General features: G+C 46.2%; 1 protein-coding gene across 1 annotated transcript; it reads right to left on the bottom strand.

Moving 5' to 3' along the window:
* Positions 1–8369: 8369 nt before the first annotated feature.
* Positions 8370–16170, bottom strand: LOC139253667 (scm-like with four MBT domains protein 1). Its single transcript, XM_070873505.1, has 6 exons — positions 15990–16170; positions 15728–15903; positions 13290–13468; positions 12022–12270; positions 10666–10776; positions 8370–9839 (listed from the first exon to the last, which is right to left on the bottom strand). The coding sequence occupies exons 2-6, from the start codon at positions 15780–15782 to the stop codon at positions 9699–9701; spliced, it is 735 nt and encodes a 244-aa protein (XP_070729606.1). The 5' UTR covers positions 15783–15903; positions 15990–16170; the 3' UTR covers positions 8370–9698.
* Between the last annotated feature and the right edge of the window lie 1013 nt (positions 16171–17183).

Genomic DNA, 17183 nt, shown 5'->3' with positions numbered 1-17183 from the left:
GGTCCTGATGAACAGGTATGATGCATTCACTATCTGCGAGGACAAGGATAAAGACTGCAGTGAGGACTTCCACAATGCAAACCAAGGCACCGTGACTCAGCAGGCTGTCGGAGGGGGGGAGGGGTGGGGGGAGAGCAGAATAGAAATGTGGCAGTGATAGGGGACTATAATTAGGGGGATAGATAGCATCCTCTGCAGCCAAGAACAAGAATCCCAAAGGGTGTGTTGCCTATTGGTGTCAGGGTAAGGGATAACTCAAGGCGGTTGGTGAGGAACTTAGAAAGGGAGGGGGTAAATCCAGTTGTCGTGGTCCATGCTGGAATAAATGACTTAGGTAAGAACAGGGAGGAGGTCCTGCTGAGGGAGTATCAGGAGTTAGGAGCTAAACTAAAAAGCAAGACCTCGAGGGAAATAATCTCTAGATTGTGAGTGTGTGTTGGGAGTGTGACTGGAGATGGCGAGTGTGTGTTGGTGTGACTGGAGATGGTGAGCGTGTGTTGGGGGTGTGACTGGAAATTATTGCCCAAGCCATGTGCAAATTGGCTTTGAAACAGTCATATCAGGAGAATTAACATGTGGCTAAAGGGCTGGTGTGGGAAAGAGGGGTTCCGTTTCATGGGACACTGGCACCAGTTCTGGGACAGGAAGGAGCTGTACCGATGGGACGGGCTCCACCTGAACCTGGATGGGAACCGTGTCCGAGCGGAAAGGGTAAATAGGGAGGTGGCAAAGGCTTTAAACTACTAAGACGGAGGGGGAGCTACAAGAAATGAAACCAGCCTAAATATAAACAAAACAGGAAGAGAGAGCATAGGATAGAGTAAAGTAAGGAAGGACATTGATGATTAGGGAATAAATAGAGTTATAGAACAGGAGTTTAAAAAGATGTTTAAAAATAAAGTGAGAAGAACTGCTATTAAAAATGAGTTAAACTGTCTGTACAGCAATGTCCGTAATTAAACAAGGGAGCTGGAGCCAATCATGCGTTGCAAGGAACCATAGACAGTAGGGATTACTGAGACATGGCTGCAGAATAATCAGGACTGGGAATTAAACATTGTCGGTATAACATATTTAGAAAAGTTAGAGAGGGGAAAGGGGAGGTGGAGTAGCTGTACTTATTAGGGATAAAATAATGGCAGTAGAAAAAAGTGACGCTGCTATCAGCAAGACAGAAATAGAATCCATATGGTTAGAGATAAAAGATAATAAAGCATCAATCATACTAATGGGTGTAGTGTACAGACCACCTAATAGTGGAAGGGAGGTGGAACAAGAAATATGAAAACAAATTAGGAAAATGAGTAAAAAACATAGAATAATAATCATGGAGGATTTCAACTACCCCGATATTAATTGGACAGAAGAGGTAGGTAAAGAGAATGCATTTCCTACAATGCGTACTGGACTCCTTTCTAACCCAATATGCAAAAAAGCCCAACAAGAGAGGATTCGCTATTGTATCCATTAATGGAGAATGAACCAGAGAAAATAAGAGAAAAGTAGAGGAACATTTAGCAATAGTGACCATAATATAATATATTGAGAAGGACATAAGTATGACAAAGAATAGCATAATAGATTGGAGAAAAGCTGATTTTGAGGGGCTGAATAACAGCACTTGGGAAAATAAAATGGACAACAATATTGGCAAACAATGATGTAGAACAGCAATGGGAAATATTTAACAGAGTCCAGGAAAAATATATTCCACTAATAAACAAAAACAAGCTAAAGACTAATGAGACTCCATGGATGAATAAAGCCATAAAGGAACAATTGAGGGGAAGGAAAGAGCATACATTAATTACATGATAGCAGGGGAGAGCATGACAAGGAAGAATATGAAGGGATTAGGAATTAAGTCAAAAAAACAATTAGGAAGGCAAAGAGGAACTGTGTAAATAAATGATCAAGGAACATATAACAAAATAGTAAAATATTTTACAGGCACATCAATCAAAAAGGAGGGTCGGGATGGGACTAGGATCATTAAGGGATAGCCAGGGTAATACCAGAGGTAACAAGAGAGAGATGGCAGAAATATTAAATAATTACTTTGCTTCAGTATTTACCAGGGAAATAGAACAGGTGGAGATGACATCAGATGATGAGATGATAATAATGTGTTAGCTGCATTTAAAATAAAATGAGAAGATATACTAAATAAACTAATGAAACTCAGGAGGATAAAACCCCTAGTCTAGACGGATTGCATCCGCGCATTTTAAAAGAATCTAGGGAAGAAATAGCAGAGGCATTACTACACATATTTAATAATTCGCTAGAAAAAGGTGTAGTGCCAGAAGACTGGTGGATAGCTAACATAATACCTATATGTTACATAAGAACATAAGAAATGGGAGCAGGAATAGACCATTTGGCCCCTCGAGCCTGCTCCACCATTCAATAAGATCATGGCTGATCTGAAGAAGGGAGATAGTACATGTCCAGGAAACTATAGGCCAGTCAGCTTAACATCGATGGGAGGAAAAATAATGGAATCCCTACTAAAGGAGAAAATAAAACATCTAGAAACCAAAAATATAGTAATGAATAGTCTGCATAGATTTCAAAAGGGAAAGTCTTGCTTGACCAAACTCAATTAATTTTTTGAAGAGGTAACAGGGAGAATAGACAAGGGTGATGCAGTAGATGTAATTTATCTAGATTTTCAAAAGACCTTCGCTAAGTTATCCCATAATAGATTGATGAACAAGGTCAGAGAATGCAGACTCAGGGGACAAGTAGAAAAATGGCTAGCTGGCTTCAAGACAGAAAGCAGAGTGTAGGGGTAAAAGGTAGTTATTCACAGTGGCAGAAGGTGGGTAGTGGTGTTTCACAAGGATCAGTGCTGGGACCACTGTTGTTCACAATATATATTAACGATTTAGACTTTGGAATCAAAAACACAATTTCTAAATTTGGGGATGACACCAAATTGGGGGATAGTCAATACTGAGGAGGACTGCAACAAATTATAGGAAGAAATTAATAAACTTGAAGAATGGGCATTTAATTGGAAAATGAAGTTTAACACAGATAAATGTGAGGTATTACATTTTGGTAGGAAGAATAGGGAGGTCACTTATTAATTGGTGGATGCTAATTTAGGTGGGGTAGAGGAACAAAGGGATCTCGGAGTACAAATACACAAATCACTAAAAGTTACGCCACAGGTTAGCAAGGCCGTAAAAAAAGCAAACCAGGCACTAGGTTTATTTCTAGTGGGATATAATTGAAAAGTAGGAAAGTTATACTAAACCTGTATCAAACCTTGGTTAGACCACACTTAAGAGTACTGCGTACAGTTCTGGTCACCATGTATTAAAAAGGATATAGAGGCACTGGAGCGGGTGCAGAGAAGATTTACAAGGATGATACCAGAAACGTGAGGGTACACTTATCAGGAAAGGATAAACAGGCTGGGTCTCTTTATTCTTGAAAAGAGAAGGCTGAGGGGTGACCTAATAGAGGTCTTTAAAATCATGAAAGGTTTTAATAGATACAGAGAGAGTGTTCCCACTTGTAGGGAGGAGCAAAACTAGAGGCTATCAATATAAGATAGTCACCAAGAAATCAAATAGGGAATTCAGGAAAAACCTCTTTGCCCAGAGAATGGTGAGAATGTGGAACTTGCTACCACAGGGAGTGGTGCAAGCGAATAGTATAGATGTATTTAAGGGGCGGTTAGATAAGTGTATGAGGGAGAAGGGAATCGAGGATTATGCTGATAGGGTTAGATGAGGAAAGACGCAAGGAGGCTCAAGTGGAGCATAAACACTGACATAGACTGGTTGGGCCGAATGGCCTGTTTCTGTGCTGTATATCCGATGTAATCCTGTGTAAGCTCAATGAGAACAGAAGTGATGGATGAGCAGGACAGGATACAAGCAGACTTTTAGACATGTTTATGGAAGACGGAGGCCAGTATGGTGACTGATAGGTTAGGGTATGGGCATCTGTAAAGTGCAATGGTAAAAAAAAAGTAATAAAGAAAATGAATGGAATGTTGGCTTTTATCTCAAGGGGATCGGAATGAAAAAGTGAGGAAGTGATGCTTCCGTTGTAGAGCTTTGGTCAGATGCCCTCTGGTAGCACTGCATTTGGTCCTGGGCACCACACCTCAGGAAGGATATATTGGCCTTGGAGAGATGCAGCGCAGGTTCACCAGAATGATACCAGGGATAAACGGGTTAATTTATGAGGACCGGTTGCAGAAACTAGGCTTGTATTCCCCCGAGTTTAGAAGATTGAGGGCTGATCGAGGTGTTAGGTACAGAGACGCTATTTCCTCTGATGGGAAACTCAAGAACGAGGGGGCATCATCTTAAAATTAGAGCTAAAGTGTTTAAGAGGAAAATGAGGAAGAACTTTTTCACACAAAAGTTAGTGAAAATCTGGAACTCTCTGCCCCAAAAGGCTGTGGATGTTGGAGGACAGTTGGAGATTTCCAGACTGAGACTGATAGATTTTGGTTAGGTAAGAATATCAAGGGATTATGGAGCAAAGGCGGGTGAAGAGAGTTGAGATACAGATCAGCCGTGATTTAATAGAACAGCAGACCAGACTCGAGGAACTAAATGGCCCTCCACCTGTTCCTATGTTCTTAGAACTTCCTCTCTCTCTCTCTAACCCCATCTTACATTATCCCAGACTGGACAAGAATTTCTCTATTGTGAGTTGCACCCACTAATGGTCTGAAGAGATAATTTAACGTGTTTCCTGGGTCAGCTCAGTAGAATATCGCTGGAATAGTGATTGGCACAAAACTTGTGCAATCTGCCGAGTGATTGGAAATAAAATTCCGGCTGATGGTTTCACCTGGGGAGCAGATCAGGAACGAATGGTCAGCTGACCGGTTGGATAGATCAATTCACTTGCCCGGATGTCTGATGACAGGTTATCACATGCAAACAAATAGGGAACCAGGGCAGGTCACAGAGGACAAGACGCCACAATTTCACATACTCTGACCAGCAAGCATCAGGAGGCAGACTGCTGGATGTCCATGGTATTAACATGCCAAAGATGTCATTTGAGCCACATAGAGCGCTGCAAATCAGTGTCGTAAGAAGTTAATTGACACAGCGTAAGAAGTTAATTGACACAGCCAGAGCAGGCAAGGTAACACAGCCACACTGTCTTTTCTTCCTTGGATTCCACGTGAGCAAACACCTCAGCCCATCATAGCTGTGCCAGCTCTTTGAAAAAGCATTTCAATTTGTCCCACTCATCCACTTTTTCTCCATTGCCCTGCAAATTTTTCCTTGGACATCTAAATCTCTTTGGTCCTCTACAGTTCCTCGCTGCTCACCATTACGAAAAAATTCCAATTTGTCTTTCTCCGATTCAAAGTGGGTGATCTCACACTTCCCCACATTGAACTCCATTTGTCACAGTTCTGCCCACTCACTGAATTTGTCTCTGTCCCTTTACAGCTTCCTTCCCCCATCTACACAACTTACTGTGCCTCCCAAATTAGTGTCATCAGTAAACTTCTCTCTACTCCTTCATCCAAGTCATTGATATACATGTTGAAAAGCTGTTGACCCAGTACAGATCCCAGGGGAATCCCTTCTCCCCACTCTCTGTCTTGTATTTCCCAACCAATTCCTGACCCACTTCTGGCATGGACAGCCTGTTTCCATGTTTAATTTCTATGTTCCATAATATTTTTGAATTCATTTCTGGCCAAGTTCTTTTCATTGATGGAGAACATTAGTATTCGACTGTGACCAGAGGTGGTGGTGAACAAAGATTTATTCGGCAGAGCCAGTGATCACCAGCACAAGGTAGAATCCGTGTTTAAGGTGAACTCACAACAATCATACTGAAATTCAATAAAATGAGCAGATGACGGAAAATAAAAATATACAATTCATTGAATTCTAATTTTTCAGGAACTGTGAAATTAAACCATTCAAAACTTCCGTATGACACTATCACCCGTAGCAACATGAAATGCCCATCATATCATCAGCGTAGCAACCAAGCAGTTTTCACACTCACCGTCCACATCTCTCTTTAATATAAATAGCTCAGGGTGAAGTACATTCACAAACTCAATCTTTACAGAACTCTACATTCTATTGAAAACTGATTTTAAAAATTATTACACAGATTTATGTACAATTCAAGCTATTGACCAGAGCATAAAAACGTTGGTGTCTAGCATATTTCTATCGATTCTCCTTTTCAAACTTTGCCTAACTTCAAATAAGCAGCATTAAGACTAGAGGATGCAGCGAAGTGCCGTGGTAGTGTCCACAGGGAGCAGAGTCAATAACTGCAACCCAATTAGGGCACAGTCAGCCTGTGCTCCTGAGTGTCCACACACAACTTACAAGCACAAACATTTATTGTGAGAGTCTTTAAACAAATGCCTCCCTTTGTAATATATCAGCAGTGTGCCAGACTCGGCCAAAGCAGCAAGACTGTGCAGCAAAGATTAAAGAACACACAACATGGCCCGCTCCAACACTGCAGCATCACACTCTCCAACACTGGAATACTGTGCTCTCCATTGCTCCAACACACCAACACCCAGCGCTTGCACACACCACCAGAGTCGAACATTCCTAGACAGACCTGTGCTTTTCGGCAGCCTCGGCCTCAGACTATTTGCCCTCCTGGCCTTTCCGGTTTCATTTTCTCACCAGCACTGCTGATTCTCGAGTCAGTCACCATCAGTGGTGAAATATCGTGCACGAAATCAACAGCCTCTCTCACCCCGATATTTTAAGGAGCTCCTGAACACAAAGCATCAGCCGGTACTGAGAGAGATCAGGCCAGTTACATCAGTTCATTTAGATTCTTTTACTCTTAATTTGTCTAAAACCAGCAGAAGCATTTTCACTAGAATTTTATTTCTTTAGCTGTGAAGAGTGGGAAATCTGATACTTATTTTGCTCACAGTGGAATGGAGACAGGAGTAATGCAGCTTGTGTTTCTGGGTCCAGTTAGGGTTGTGTAGATCCTCTCTACTGCTACACATACATTACCAATCTATTTAAACTCCTGGAAAGTTTTGTGCCTTTCACGATTTCACTCACAGAATATCTCACAAATGTGAAATTTAATTCAAACTAAACACTGACCTGCAAACAATAATGCAAGGAATTGCAGATTAATGGCCTCTGCAGCACAACACAGATCCAACTAACGTCAGTGGCAGCGCTCTGACCAATGAATTAGTAGCTCACGGGTTCACTCCCTCAGTATTGCACTGTATTATACCAGATTATGTGCTCAAGTCCTGGAGCAGGACTCGAACCCATGGCCCTTTGACTAAGAGGCGGGATCTGCTGACAAAGAGCAACGGTCATTCTCCCCTCCTCATCCTTCACCACTCATAAGAACATAATAGGAGCATGAGTCGGCCATTCCAACCCTCGAGCCTGCTCCACCATTCAATATCATGACAGATTTTCGACCTCAACTCCACCTTGCTGCACTATCCCCATATTCCTTGATTCCCATAATATCCAAAAATCTGTCTATCTCTGTCCTGAATATATTCAACAACTGAGTCTCCACAGATTTACAACCATTTAAATGAAGACTGTGACCCCTAGTTTTAGACTCCCCAAACAGGGAAACATCCTCTGAACATCTATCTTGTCAAGAATTTTCTAAGTTTCAATGAGATCACCTCTCATTCTTTTAAACTCTAGGGAATATAGTCCGAGTCTCCTCAATCGCCCCTCATAGGACAATTCCCTCATCGCAGGAATGAGTCTGGAGAACCTTTGTTGCACTCACTCTAAGACAAGTACATCCTTCCATAGGTAAGGAGACCAAAACTATACATAGTACTCCATTTGTGGTCTCATCAAGGCCCGAAATAATTGCAGTAAGACAGGCTCATGGCCCTTCTATATGGCTCAGAGACATGCACTATGTACAGTAGGCACCTCAAAGCACTAGAAAAGTACCACCAGGGCAGCCTCCACAAAATCTTGCAAATCCATTGGCAAGATAGGCGCACCAACGTCAGTGTTCTCGCTCAGGCCAACATCTCCAGCATCAAGGCATTGACCACGCCCGATCAGCTCCGATGGACGGGCCACATTGTCCCCATGCCTGATATAAGACACCCGAAACAAGCATTCTACTCTGAGCTCTCTCACAGCAAGTGAGTCCCAGGAGGGCAGAGAAAATGCTTCAAGAACACCCTCAAAGCCTTCTTGAAAAAATGTAACATCCCCACCGACTCTTGGGAATCCCTGGCCCAAGACCGCTCAAAGTGGAGGAGAAGCATTCGAGAAGGCGGCGAACACTTTGAGTCTCTTCATCGGGAGCAAGCAGAAGCCAAGTACAAACAGCGGAAGGAGCGTACGACAAACCAAGCACCCCACCCACCCGTCCCTTCAACCACCACCTGCCCCACCTGTGACAGAGTCTGTAGATCCCGCATAGGACTTATTGGTCACTTTAATGTGGAAGCAAGTCATCCTTGACTCCGGAGGACTGCCTAAGAAGATATAATTGCAGTAAGACTTCTTTACTCTTATACTCCAATCCTTTTGTAATAAAGGCCAATATACTATTTGCTTTCCTAATTGCCGGCTGTATCCACGTTAACTTTTTCTGATTCGTTTACAAGAACACCCAGGTCTCTCTGAATACCAACATATCCCAATCTATCACCATTTAAAAAATATTCTGCTCTTCTATTTTTCCCCCAAAGTGGATAACTTCATATTGCACCACATTATACTCCATCTGCCATGTTCTTACCCACTCACTGAGCCTGTTTATATCCCTTTGCAGCCTCTTTGCGTCCACCTCACAACCTAGCTTTGTATCGTCAGCAAACTTGGATGCATTATACTCGGTCCCCTCATCTAAGTCATTGATATAGATTGTGAATACCTGAAGCCCCAGCACTGATCCTTGTGGCACTCCGCTAGTTACAGCCTGCCCACCCAACAATGACATTTATGCCTACTCTCTGTTTTCTGTCTATTAACCAATCCTCAATCCATGCTAATGTATTACCCCCAATCCCATGAGCCGTAATTTTGTGTAATAACCTCTTGTGTGGCACTTTTTTGAAAATCCAAATACACTACACTCACTGGTTCCCCTTATCTACCCTGTTAGTTACAACTTCTAAAAACTCTATTCGATTTGTCGAACACCAATTCCCTTTCATAAAACCGTGTTGATCCTGCCTAAACATATTATGATTTTCTAAGTGCCCTGTTACCACATCCCTAATAATAGATTCTAGAATTTTCCCTACTACTGATATCAGGCTAGCTGGCCTACAGTTCCCTCCATTCTTGAATAGTGGGGTTGCATTTGTTACCTTCCAGTTCCTAATTATACAACAATTAAACATCCAGCATGAATAAAAATTAAATATTGAGCAGGAGACAGGAGAGATGTCCGTGCCGTAACAATGTCTCTCTGCAGTTATATATGAGACAGAGAGATGCATTCTTCAGCTGACAGATCAATGAAACAAATGGCCCATTTTAACAGGCACAGCCACGATGGATTGGGCGTTTTCTGTGCTGCATCATTCGATGATAATTGTAATTCGTCATCCACCAGTTTAACATAAACCAGAGGTAAAATGTATCAAGTTCTTTGTTATATCAGGCATTCTCAGTTCCATAGTCCTCACGCTGTTCTGTGCTCAGAGCGGGATTCTGCACGTGTCCTGAACTACAGTCACATTGCTTCTTCTAATGTGCAAAGTGCTGGTAAAAAGCAACCTTGAGCCTCTCAATGTGGTGGCAGAGTTTGATTGCAGGTCCCAGTTTGAGCTCCATGCATTCCTGAACAGTGGGGAGAGTGAGCAGGAGCAGAGCTTGCCCATCGATCTCCTGACAAAGGAAGAGCAGAATATTAAACCACATATTCATAAAGCCAAACTAAGCTGCATCCTGACCCCTGTGAGAGAGACGGTTAATGTTGGTAAAGATGGCAATGAGAAAATTTACACACTAAACTTTCCACTGAAGTATCCAACAGAGCCTCAGGAATCAGAGCCGGAATCTAACACAGTGAACCCTCACTGGGAACAGGAACAAGAGCTGGGTCTAACGCACGAACCCTCACTGGAAGCAGGAACCAGAGCCGGGTCTAACACCATTAAACCTCAGTGGTCAGAGGGAAATATTCAATATACAAATGAACTCTTTTCTGCACAAATATTTTAAATTTGCTTTAATCTTACTCAAGCTGATGACACACTGCAAGACCTTACATTAACTCGTTGAAATGCTGGCACTGCCATTTCCCACAGATGGGGTTTGAAACGTTTCCCCCTGCAGCCCACAAACAGCGATGGGTCATAGCCACTCCTCGTTTTGTTATATAAATGACTTTTGCATCAGACTAGAATGTCACTGAATTAAATCAGATTGGATACAAACACTCTCTAAATTGTTACTGTGTACTCTCGGAAAGTGGGCTGACTAATTCATCACTCCAAATACAGAATATTATGCTCCACATAATTACAAGCTGAGAGCTACAGATAGGCTCCCACTGCCTCTCTACATCTATCTATTTACTTTCCATATGCAGAATGAAAGAACAAGCTATCCTGTTCGGGGTTCGGGAGCAGACATTGTGCACTTTGTGCTAACTCTCCCGACATACACAGTGCCTGACTGATGCTAAAGATATTTCCGAGAACACAGCTACCTGATCCCGGAAGAGCCTGGACAGCGGAGCACAGTCGGTGGTCCTGATGAATCGCACCACTTCAGCGACGCTCCATTCCAACGGGTTTGTCTCAAGCTGCAGCCTCATCTCCTGTTCACAAAACAGTCAGGACTGAAAAATATCTGATATATGTGGAATCTTAAAAATAATAGGAAAGGCCATTCAGCCTGATCCAACCCCAGAATCACACACTCCGCCTCATCACAGACGCGAGAAATTTTAAATTCTCATCCTTATGTAAAATCCCTCCACGGCCTCGCGCCCCCCTCCCCCCCAAATAACTCTGTAATCTTCTCCAGCCAGACAACACTCCGAAATCTCTGCACTCCTCCAATTCTGACCTCTTGAGCATCCCCGATTTCCATCGCTCTATCATTGGCAGCCGTGCCTTCAGCTGCCTGGGCCCTAAGCTCTGGAATTCCCTCCTTAAACCTTGCCACCTCTGTCTCCTCCTTTAAGACACCCCTTAAAACCTACCTCTATCCTGTCCTTATGTGGCTAGGTGTCAAATTTTGTTTGATAACTGCTCCTGTGAAGCATTTTGACACGTTTTATTACGTTAAAGGCACTATGTAAATTCAAGATGTTGTGGGTTCTAACCATTTAATCTTCTAAAGCAAAGATCTGTATAAAGAGTCCCCAATTCTGAAGGAAGATTGATGGAAATTCCTCAGTTCATAAATATTTGTCGGCCATAGCTCAGTGGCCTCTTTTGAAAAGGTTGTGGGTCAGAGTCTTGAGTCCATATTGTAGGCTGTCACTCCCAGTGCAGTACTGAGGGAGAGCTGCACTGTTGGAGGGGGCAGTACTGAGGGAGCGCCGGACTGCAGAAGGGGCAGTACAGAGGGAGCGCTGCATCGTTGAGGAGAGGCAGTACTGAGGGAGCGCTGCACTGTCGGAGGGGCAGTACTGAGGGAGTGCCACACTGTCAGAGGTGCCATCATTCAGATGAGATGTTAAACCGAGGCCCCATCTGCTCTCTCAGGTGGATGTAAAAGATCCCACGACACTATTGAAAGAAGAGCAGGGGAGTTCTCCCTGGGTGTCCTGGCCAATATTTAACCTTTAATCAACATCACTAAAACAGATTATCTGGTCATTATCACATTGCTGCTTGTGGAATCTTCCTGTGCTTAAATTAGCTGCTGAGTTTTCCTACATTACAACAGTGACTACACTTCAAAAGTACTCCATTGGCTGTGAATTCTGAAAGGCACTGCATAAATACATGTTTTTCTTTCTAATTAAATGGCTCTGACATGAACCAAGGGTGTGTTTCGTACTGATTCAATCTTCAAACAAAGGTGTTCAAGAAGACTCAAAAAGAATCCTTACCTTTTGAGACGAGGGTTTAAGAAGCATAAACTTTTCATTTCCTGAGAGCAAGAAAGTGGGGACTGTTCTCAGCTGCTGGTCTCCAGTGGGAGCAGGCCGCGGCAGACTGACGCCTTGTTCCAGCCCTGGGCTGGGACGCACCTCAGCATCTTCCATTGATTCCTCCTGCTGCTCAGAACCAGAGTCCTCACTGCCTGAGTCATCATCTGCCTCGTCCTGATCCTCGTCCTCCTCACCTTCAATACTGCCCTGTGTGGGTAAAATAACACACGCTACATTCAGATTTTGCAAAGCAACAGGCACTAGTCTACAGAAAGTAAAGCAGACCGGAAGGGAGCCCTGATGAAGCAGTCTGCCTCCTTCTGGTTGGGGTTTGAATGGTTTCTGCTCTGAGAATACTCGCTGCTTTAGTCACACCACAGCAACCCATAATATAAACTCGTACCCAGCCAGACTGCTCCCTTCTGTTAGCATTTTAGGTTTACAGATATTCACACCACTATTGCATTGGAACGATCCTCACATGAAGAGCAGAGGAATTCAGCTAAAAGTACAAGTTTCTTAACGCCGAACCAGTGCAGCACTCCCTCAGTATTGCCCCTCCGACAGTGCAGCGCTCCCTCAGTACTGCCCCTCCGACAGTGCAGCGCTCCCTCAGTACTGCCCCTCCGACAGTGCAGTGCTCCCTCAGTACTGCACCTCCGACAGTGCAGCGCTCCCTCAGTACTGCCCCTCTGACAGTGCAGCGCTCCCTCAGTACTGCCCCTCCGACAATGCAGCGCTCTCTCAGTACTGCTCCCCCGACAGTGCAGCGCTCCCTCAGTACTGCCCCTCCGACAGTGCAGCGCTCCCTCAGTACTGCCCCTCCGACAGTGCAGCGCTCCCTCAGTACTGCCCCTCCGACAGTGCAGCACAGCTTCAGTACTGCCCTGAAGTGCTCAAGTCTTGCAGTACATTTGATGTCAGCCTGACTTTCACCTTGCAAAATTAAATCTAATCCTCCAGTGTTTGAATTCACTTCACATCCTTGCAGATGTGGAGCAGATAAGTTTGTGGTCTCTGAATGGCAATGGAAGTTGAGCAAGAAACTGCAGAATAAGCCATCCATCCAATCGCAGCAGGGAATAATTCAATGTTTTTAGTGCATTTCTAGGTACAATTACCCCTGTATCCCACATCCAACATCACAGCACCCCAGCCTGACCTCCGCACCCCCACCCTGACCTCCGTACCCTCACCCGGCCCGGTATCCCACACTCCCAAATTACCTGTGGGGATCCAGAGGGATTGTTCTCCACCGAAGTTGCTGAATGTTTCTTTTTCTGTATGAAGAAGCTCCGACGCCTTTTCTTCCTCTTTCCTGCCACTTTTACACCCCCCTCGAGGTTTGATGGGAGGGAGGGAGGGAGCCCGATACAAAGATGCTTCTGCTTTCCGTGAAAATGTGCTGGAAAGAATTAAAAACACCACAGACTGAATATCGGGGTGTAACCCCAGAAATTGGTAAACCCTCCCAATACTGGGAATTATTAAACCTTCCCGCTATCAGCGATTATTAAACTCTCCCCTTCCCAGTAATTGTGTTTCTTATTTTGATTTCTGCCTTTGTAAATATGGAAAAATCCTAAATCTTTTTCTAAAATTGCAGGATGACAGACCATCTTCACCTGAACCCAATAATAATTTGCATCTCTGGGGTTTCTCTTTCCCGAAAGCCCCAAACTCGCATTGGTTTAGGGTTGGGTCATTGTCGCCGCCCCCACTGCTCTCACATCTTCACTGAGCAATTGTTGCCAGGACTGGAGAATTTTAGTTATAAGAAAAGATTGGATCGGCTGGGGTTGCTTTCCTTAGAACAGAGGAGGCTGACGGGAGAACTTATTGAGGTGTATAAAATTAAGAGGGGCCTAGATAGAGTGGATAGGAAGGACCTATTTCCCTTAGCAGATGGGACAACAACCAGGGGGCAGAGATTTAAAGTAATTGGTAGGAGGTTTAGAGGGGATTTGAAGGGGAATTTTTTCACCCAGAAGGTGGTGAGAGTCTGGAACTCACTGCCTGAAAGGGTGGTAGAGGCAGAAACACTCACCACATTTAAAAAGTACTTGGATATGCACCTGAAGTGCCGTAACCTACAGGGCTACGGACCAAGAGCTGGAAAGTGGGATTAGGCTGGATAGCTCTTTGTCAGCCGGCACGGACACGATGGAACGAAATGGCCTCCTTCCATTCTGTACATTTCTATAATTCTATGATTAGCCAGTTAGTAAGAGTTTTATACAATTCAGGCTTTTCAAACACATCAGGCCTCGGATTCGTCAGTAAATCATCACAGGCAGTCCCTCGAAATCGAGGAAGGTGAGTTCTCAGGTGACTGTACAGTCCAATACAGGAATTACAGTCTTTGTCACAGGTGGGACAGACAGTGGTTAAAGAAAAGGGTGGGTGGGGAGTCTGATCTGTCGCACGCTCCTTCCGCTGTCTGCACTTGTTTTCTGCATGCTCTTGGCGACGAGACTCGAGGTGCTCAGTGCGCTCCCGGATGCTCTTCCTCCACTTAAGACGGTCTTGGGCTAGGAATTCCCAGGTGTCGGTGGGGATGTTGCACTTTATCAAGAAGGCTTTGAGGGTGTCCCTGAAACATGTCATCTTCCCACCTGGGGCTCGCTTATTGTGTAGGAGTTCCGAGTAGAGCGCTTGCTTTGGGAGTCTCGTGTCAGGCATGCGGACAATGTGGCCCGCCCAATGGAGCTGGTTGAGTGTGGTCAGTGCTTCAATGCTGGGGATGTTGGCCTGATTGAGAACACGGACGTTGGTGCGTCTGTCCTCCCAGGGGATTTACAGGATCGTGCGGAGACATCATTGGTGGTATTTCTCCAGCAATTTGAGGTGTCTACTGTATATGGTCCACATCTCTGAGCCAAACAGGCAGAGTCGCCACAGCCTTAGGCAGAATATTGTTTCAATCGAACTTGCTGTCCTGCATTAATGACCCGCTCCTGAGCTCTGCAGCCCAGCCTTTACCTTCAATACCCTGAAACCATGGTTGAGTCTCAGACCACACAAACAGCACCTCAACCCTCAACCCACAACTACACCACTGACTGAGCACCACAGGCAGCTTGCATTAGTCTCAACGCAGCTTGCTGCACGTTAAATGGTTCGGCTACACACCAATTTAATCAAGCCCAGCCACCCATCACTATCAATCTGAACACACTCCAAACTACAGGAACTATCCAACACCCACCTCCCTCACACCCATTGCACCCACACCCACCTCCCTCACACCCACCTCCCTCACACCCATTGCCCCCACCTTGCTCACACCCATTGCACCCACACAATCACCTCCCCCACACCCATTGCACCCACACCCACCTCCCTCACATCCATTGCACCCACACTCACCTCCCTCACATCCATTGCACCCACACAATCACCTCCCCCACACCCACATTCAGGCACAGCACCATGCGATCACACACAGACCACTCTCATTAGCCACATTCTAATAAGATTATCGTGGTTGATTATAGAACAGAGATGAGGCTTCTCAAGTTTGGCCAGACAGACATGGGCAGTAATGTGGAGCCTGTGCTCACCTTCCTCGGCTCGAGCCTGTCATGTTTGAAGGGGAGAGCGTGAAGATGGAGTACAGCTTTGTTTAATTTGTAAGGAGGCACCTGCATGATGAGGTACTCACTGAACTTGGTTTTGGTCATCATCGAGCAGTTCTCTGGACAATTCTCCAGCACCATCACTGGGCCAAACAAGTTTGGGCAACACTCCAGTTTAATGCAGGTTCTCCGGCAAAAATTGGCCACCTGGTCAACTGTTGTCACAACCTCGACTGTGGCACGATAACATCTCCCTTTATACCTGGGCAGAACAAAGTAGGCAACTCAGCACCTGGCATGAGGGGTTCGTCAGCAAGACTCGATGAGTGACAACTTTCAAATCCTTACTTTGCTTTAAGAGTCTCTCCGAATCCGTGTGGGCGATCGCCTCTGGTCCAATTGCAATTCTCGAAGGACACGACTTGGCTTATAAGCTGCGTTAGTTAACAGAGAGAGAACCTGCAGAAAGGAATCATGCAGACCAGTCTCAATATATGAGCAGAGAGGGGCAGGAGAGGAGGTAGGGAGAGAGGGGTGGGGGAGAGATAGGGAGAAAGAGAGAAGGAGGGAGGGAGGGAGGGGGAAGAGAGGGAGGGAGGGAGGGAGAAGAGAGGGAGGGAGGGAGGGGGAAGAGAGGGAGGGAGGGAGGGGGAAGAGAGGGAGGGAGGGAGGGAGGGAGGGGGAAGAGAGGAGGGAGGGGGAAGAGAGGGAGGGAGGGAGGGGGAAGAGAGGGAGGGAGGGAGGGGGGAGGGAGGGAGGGGGAAGAGAGGGAGGGAGGGAGGGGGAAGAGAGGGAGGGAGGGAGGGGGAAGAGAGGGAGGGAGGGAGGGGGAAGAGAGGGAGGGAGGGAGGGGGAAGAGAGGGAGGGAGGGAGGGGGAAGAGAGGGAGGGAGGGAGGGAGGGAGGGGGAAGAGAGGGAGGGAGGGAGGGGGAAGAGAGGGAGGGAGGGAGGGAGGGGGAAGAGAGGGAGGGAGGGAGGGGGAAGAGAGGGAGGGAGGGAGGGGGAAGAGAGGGAGGGAGGGAGGGGGAAGAGAGGGAGGGAGGGGGAAGAGAGGGAGGGAGGGAGGGAGGGGGAAGAGAGGGAGGGAGGGAGGGGGAAGAGAGGGAGGGAGGGAGGGGGAAGAGAGGGAGGGAGGGAGGGGAAGAGAGGGAGGGAGGGAGGGAGGGGGAAGAGAGGGAGGAGGGAGGGAGGGGGAAGAGAGGGAGGGAGGGAGGGGGAAGAGAGGGAGGGAGGGAGGGAGGGGGAAGAGAGGGAGGGAGGGAGGGAGGGGGATGAGAGGGAGGGAGGGAGGGGGAAGAGAGGGAGGGAGGGAGGGGGAAGAGAGGGAGGGAGGGAGGGGGAAGAGAGGGAGGGAGGGAGGGGAAGAGAGGGAGGGAGGGAGGGAGGGGGAAGAGAGGGAGGGAGGGAGGGGGAAGAGAGGGAGGGGGAAGAGAGGGAGGGAGGGAGGGAGGGGGAAGAGAGGGAGGGAGGGAGGGAGGGGGAAGAGAGGGAGGGAGGGGGAAGAGAGGGAGGGAGGGAGGGAGGGGGAAGAGAGGGAGGGAG

Source organism: Pristiophorus japonicus, unplaced genomic scaffold (genome assembly GCF_044704955.1).
Source record: "Pristiophorus japonicus isolate sPriJap1 unplaced genomic scaffold, sPriJap1.hap1 HAP1_SCAFFOLD_496, whole genome shotgun sequence".
Taxonomy (NCBI): Eukaryota; Metazoa; Chordata; class Chondrichthyes; family Pristiophoridae; genus Pristiophorus; species Pristiophorus japonicus.
This window is presented reverse-complemented; position numbering and strand designations above follow the sequence as displayed.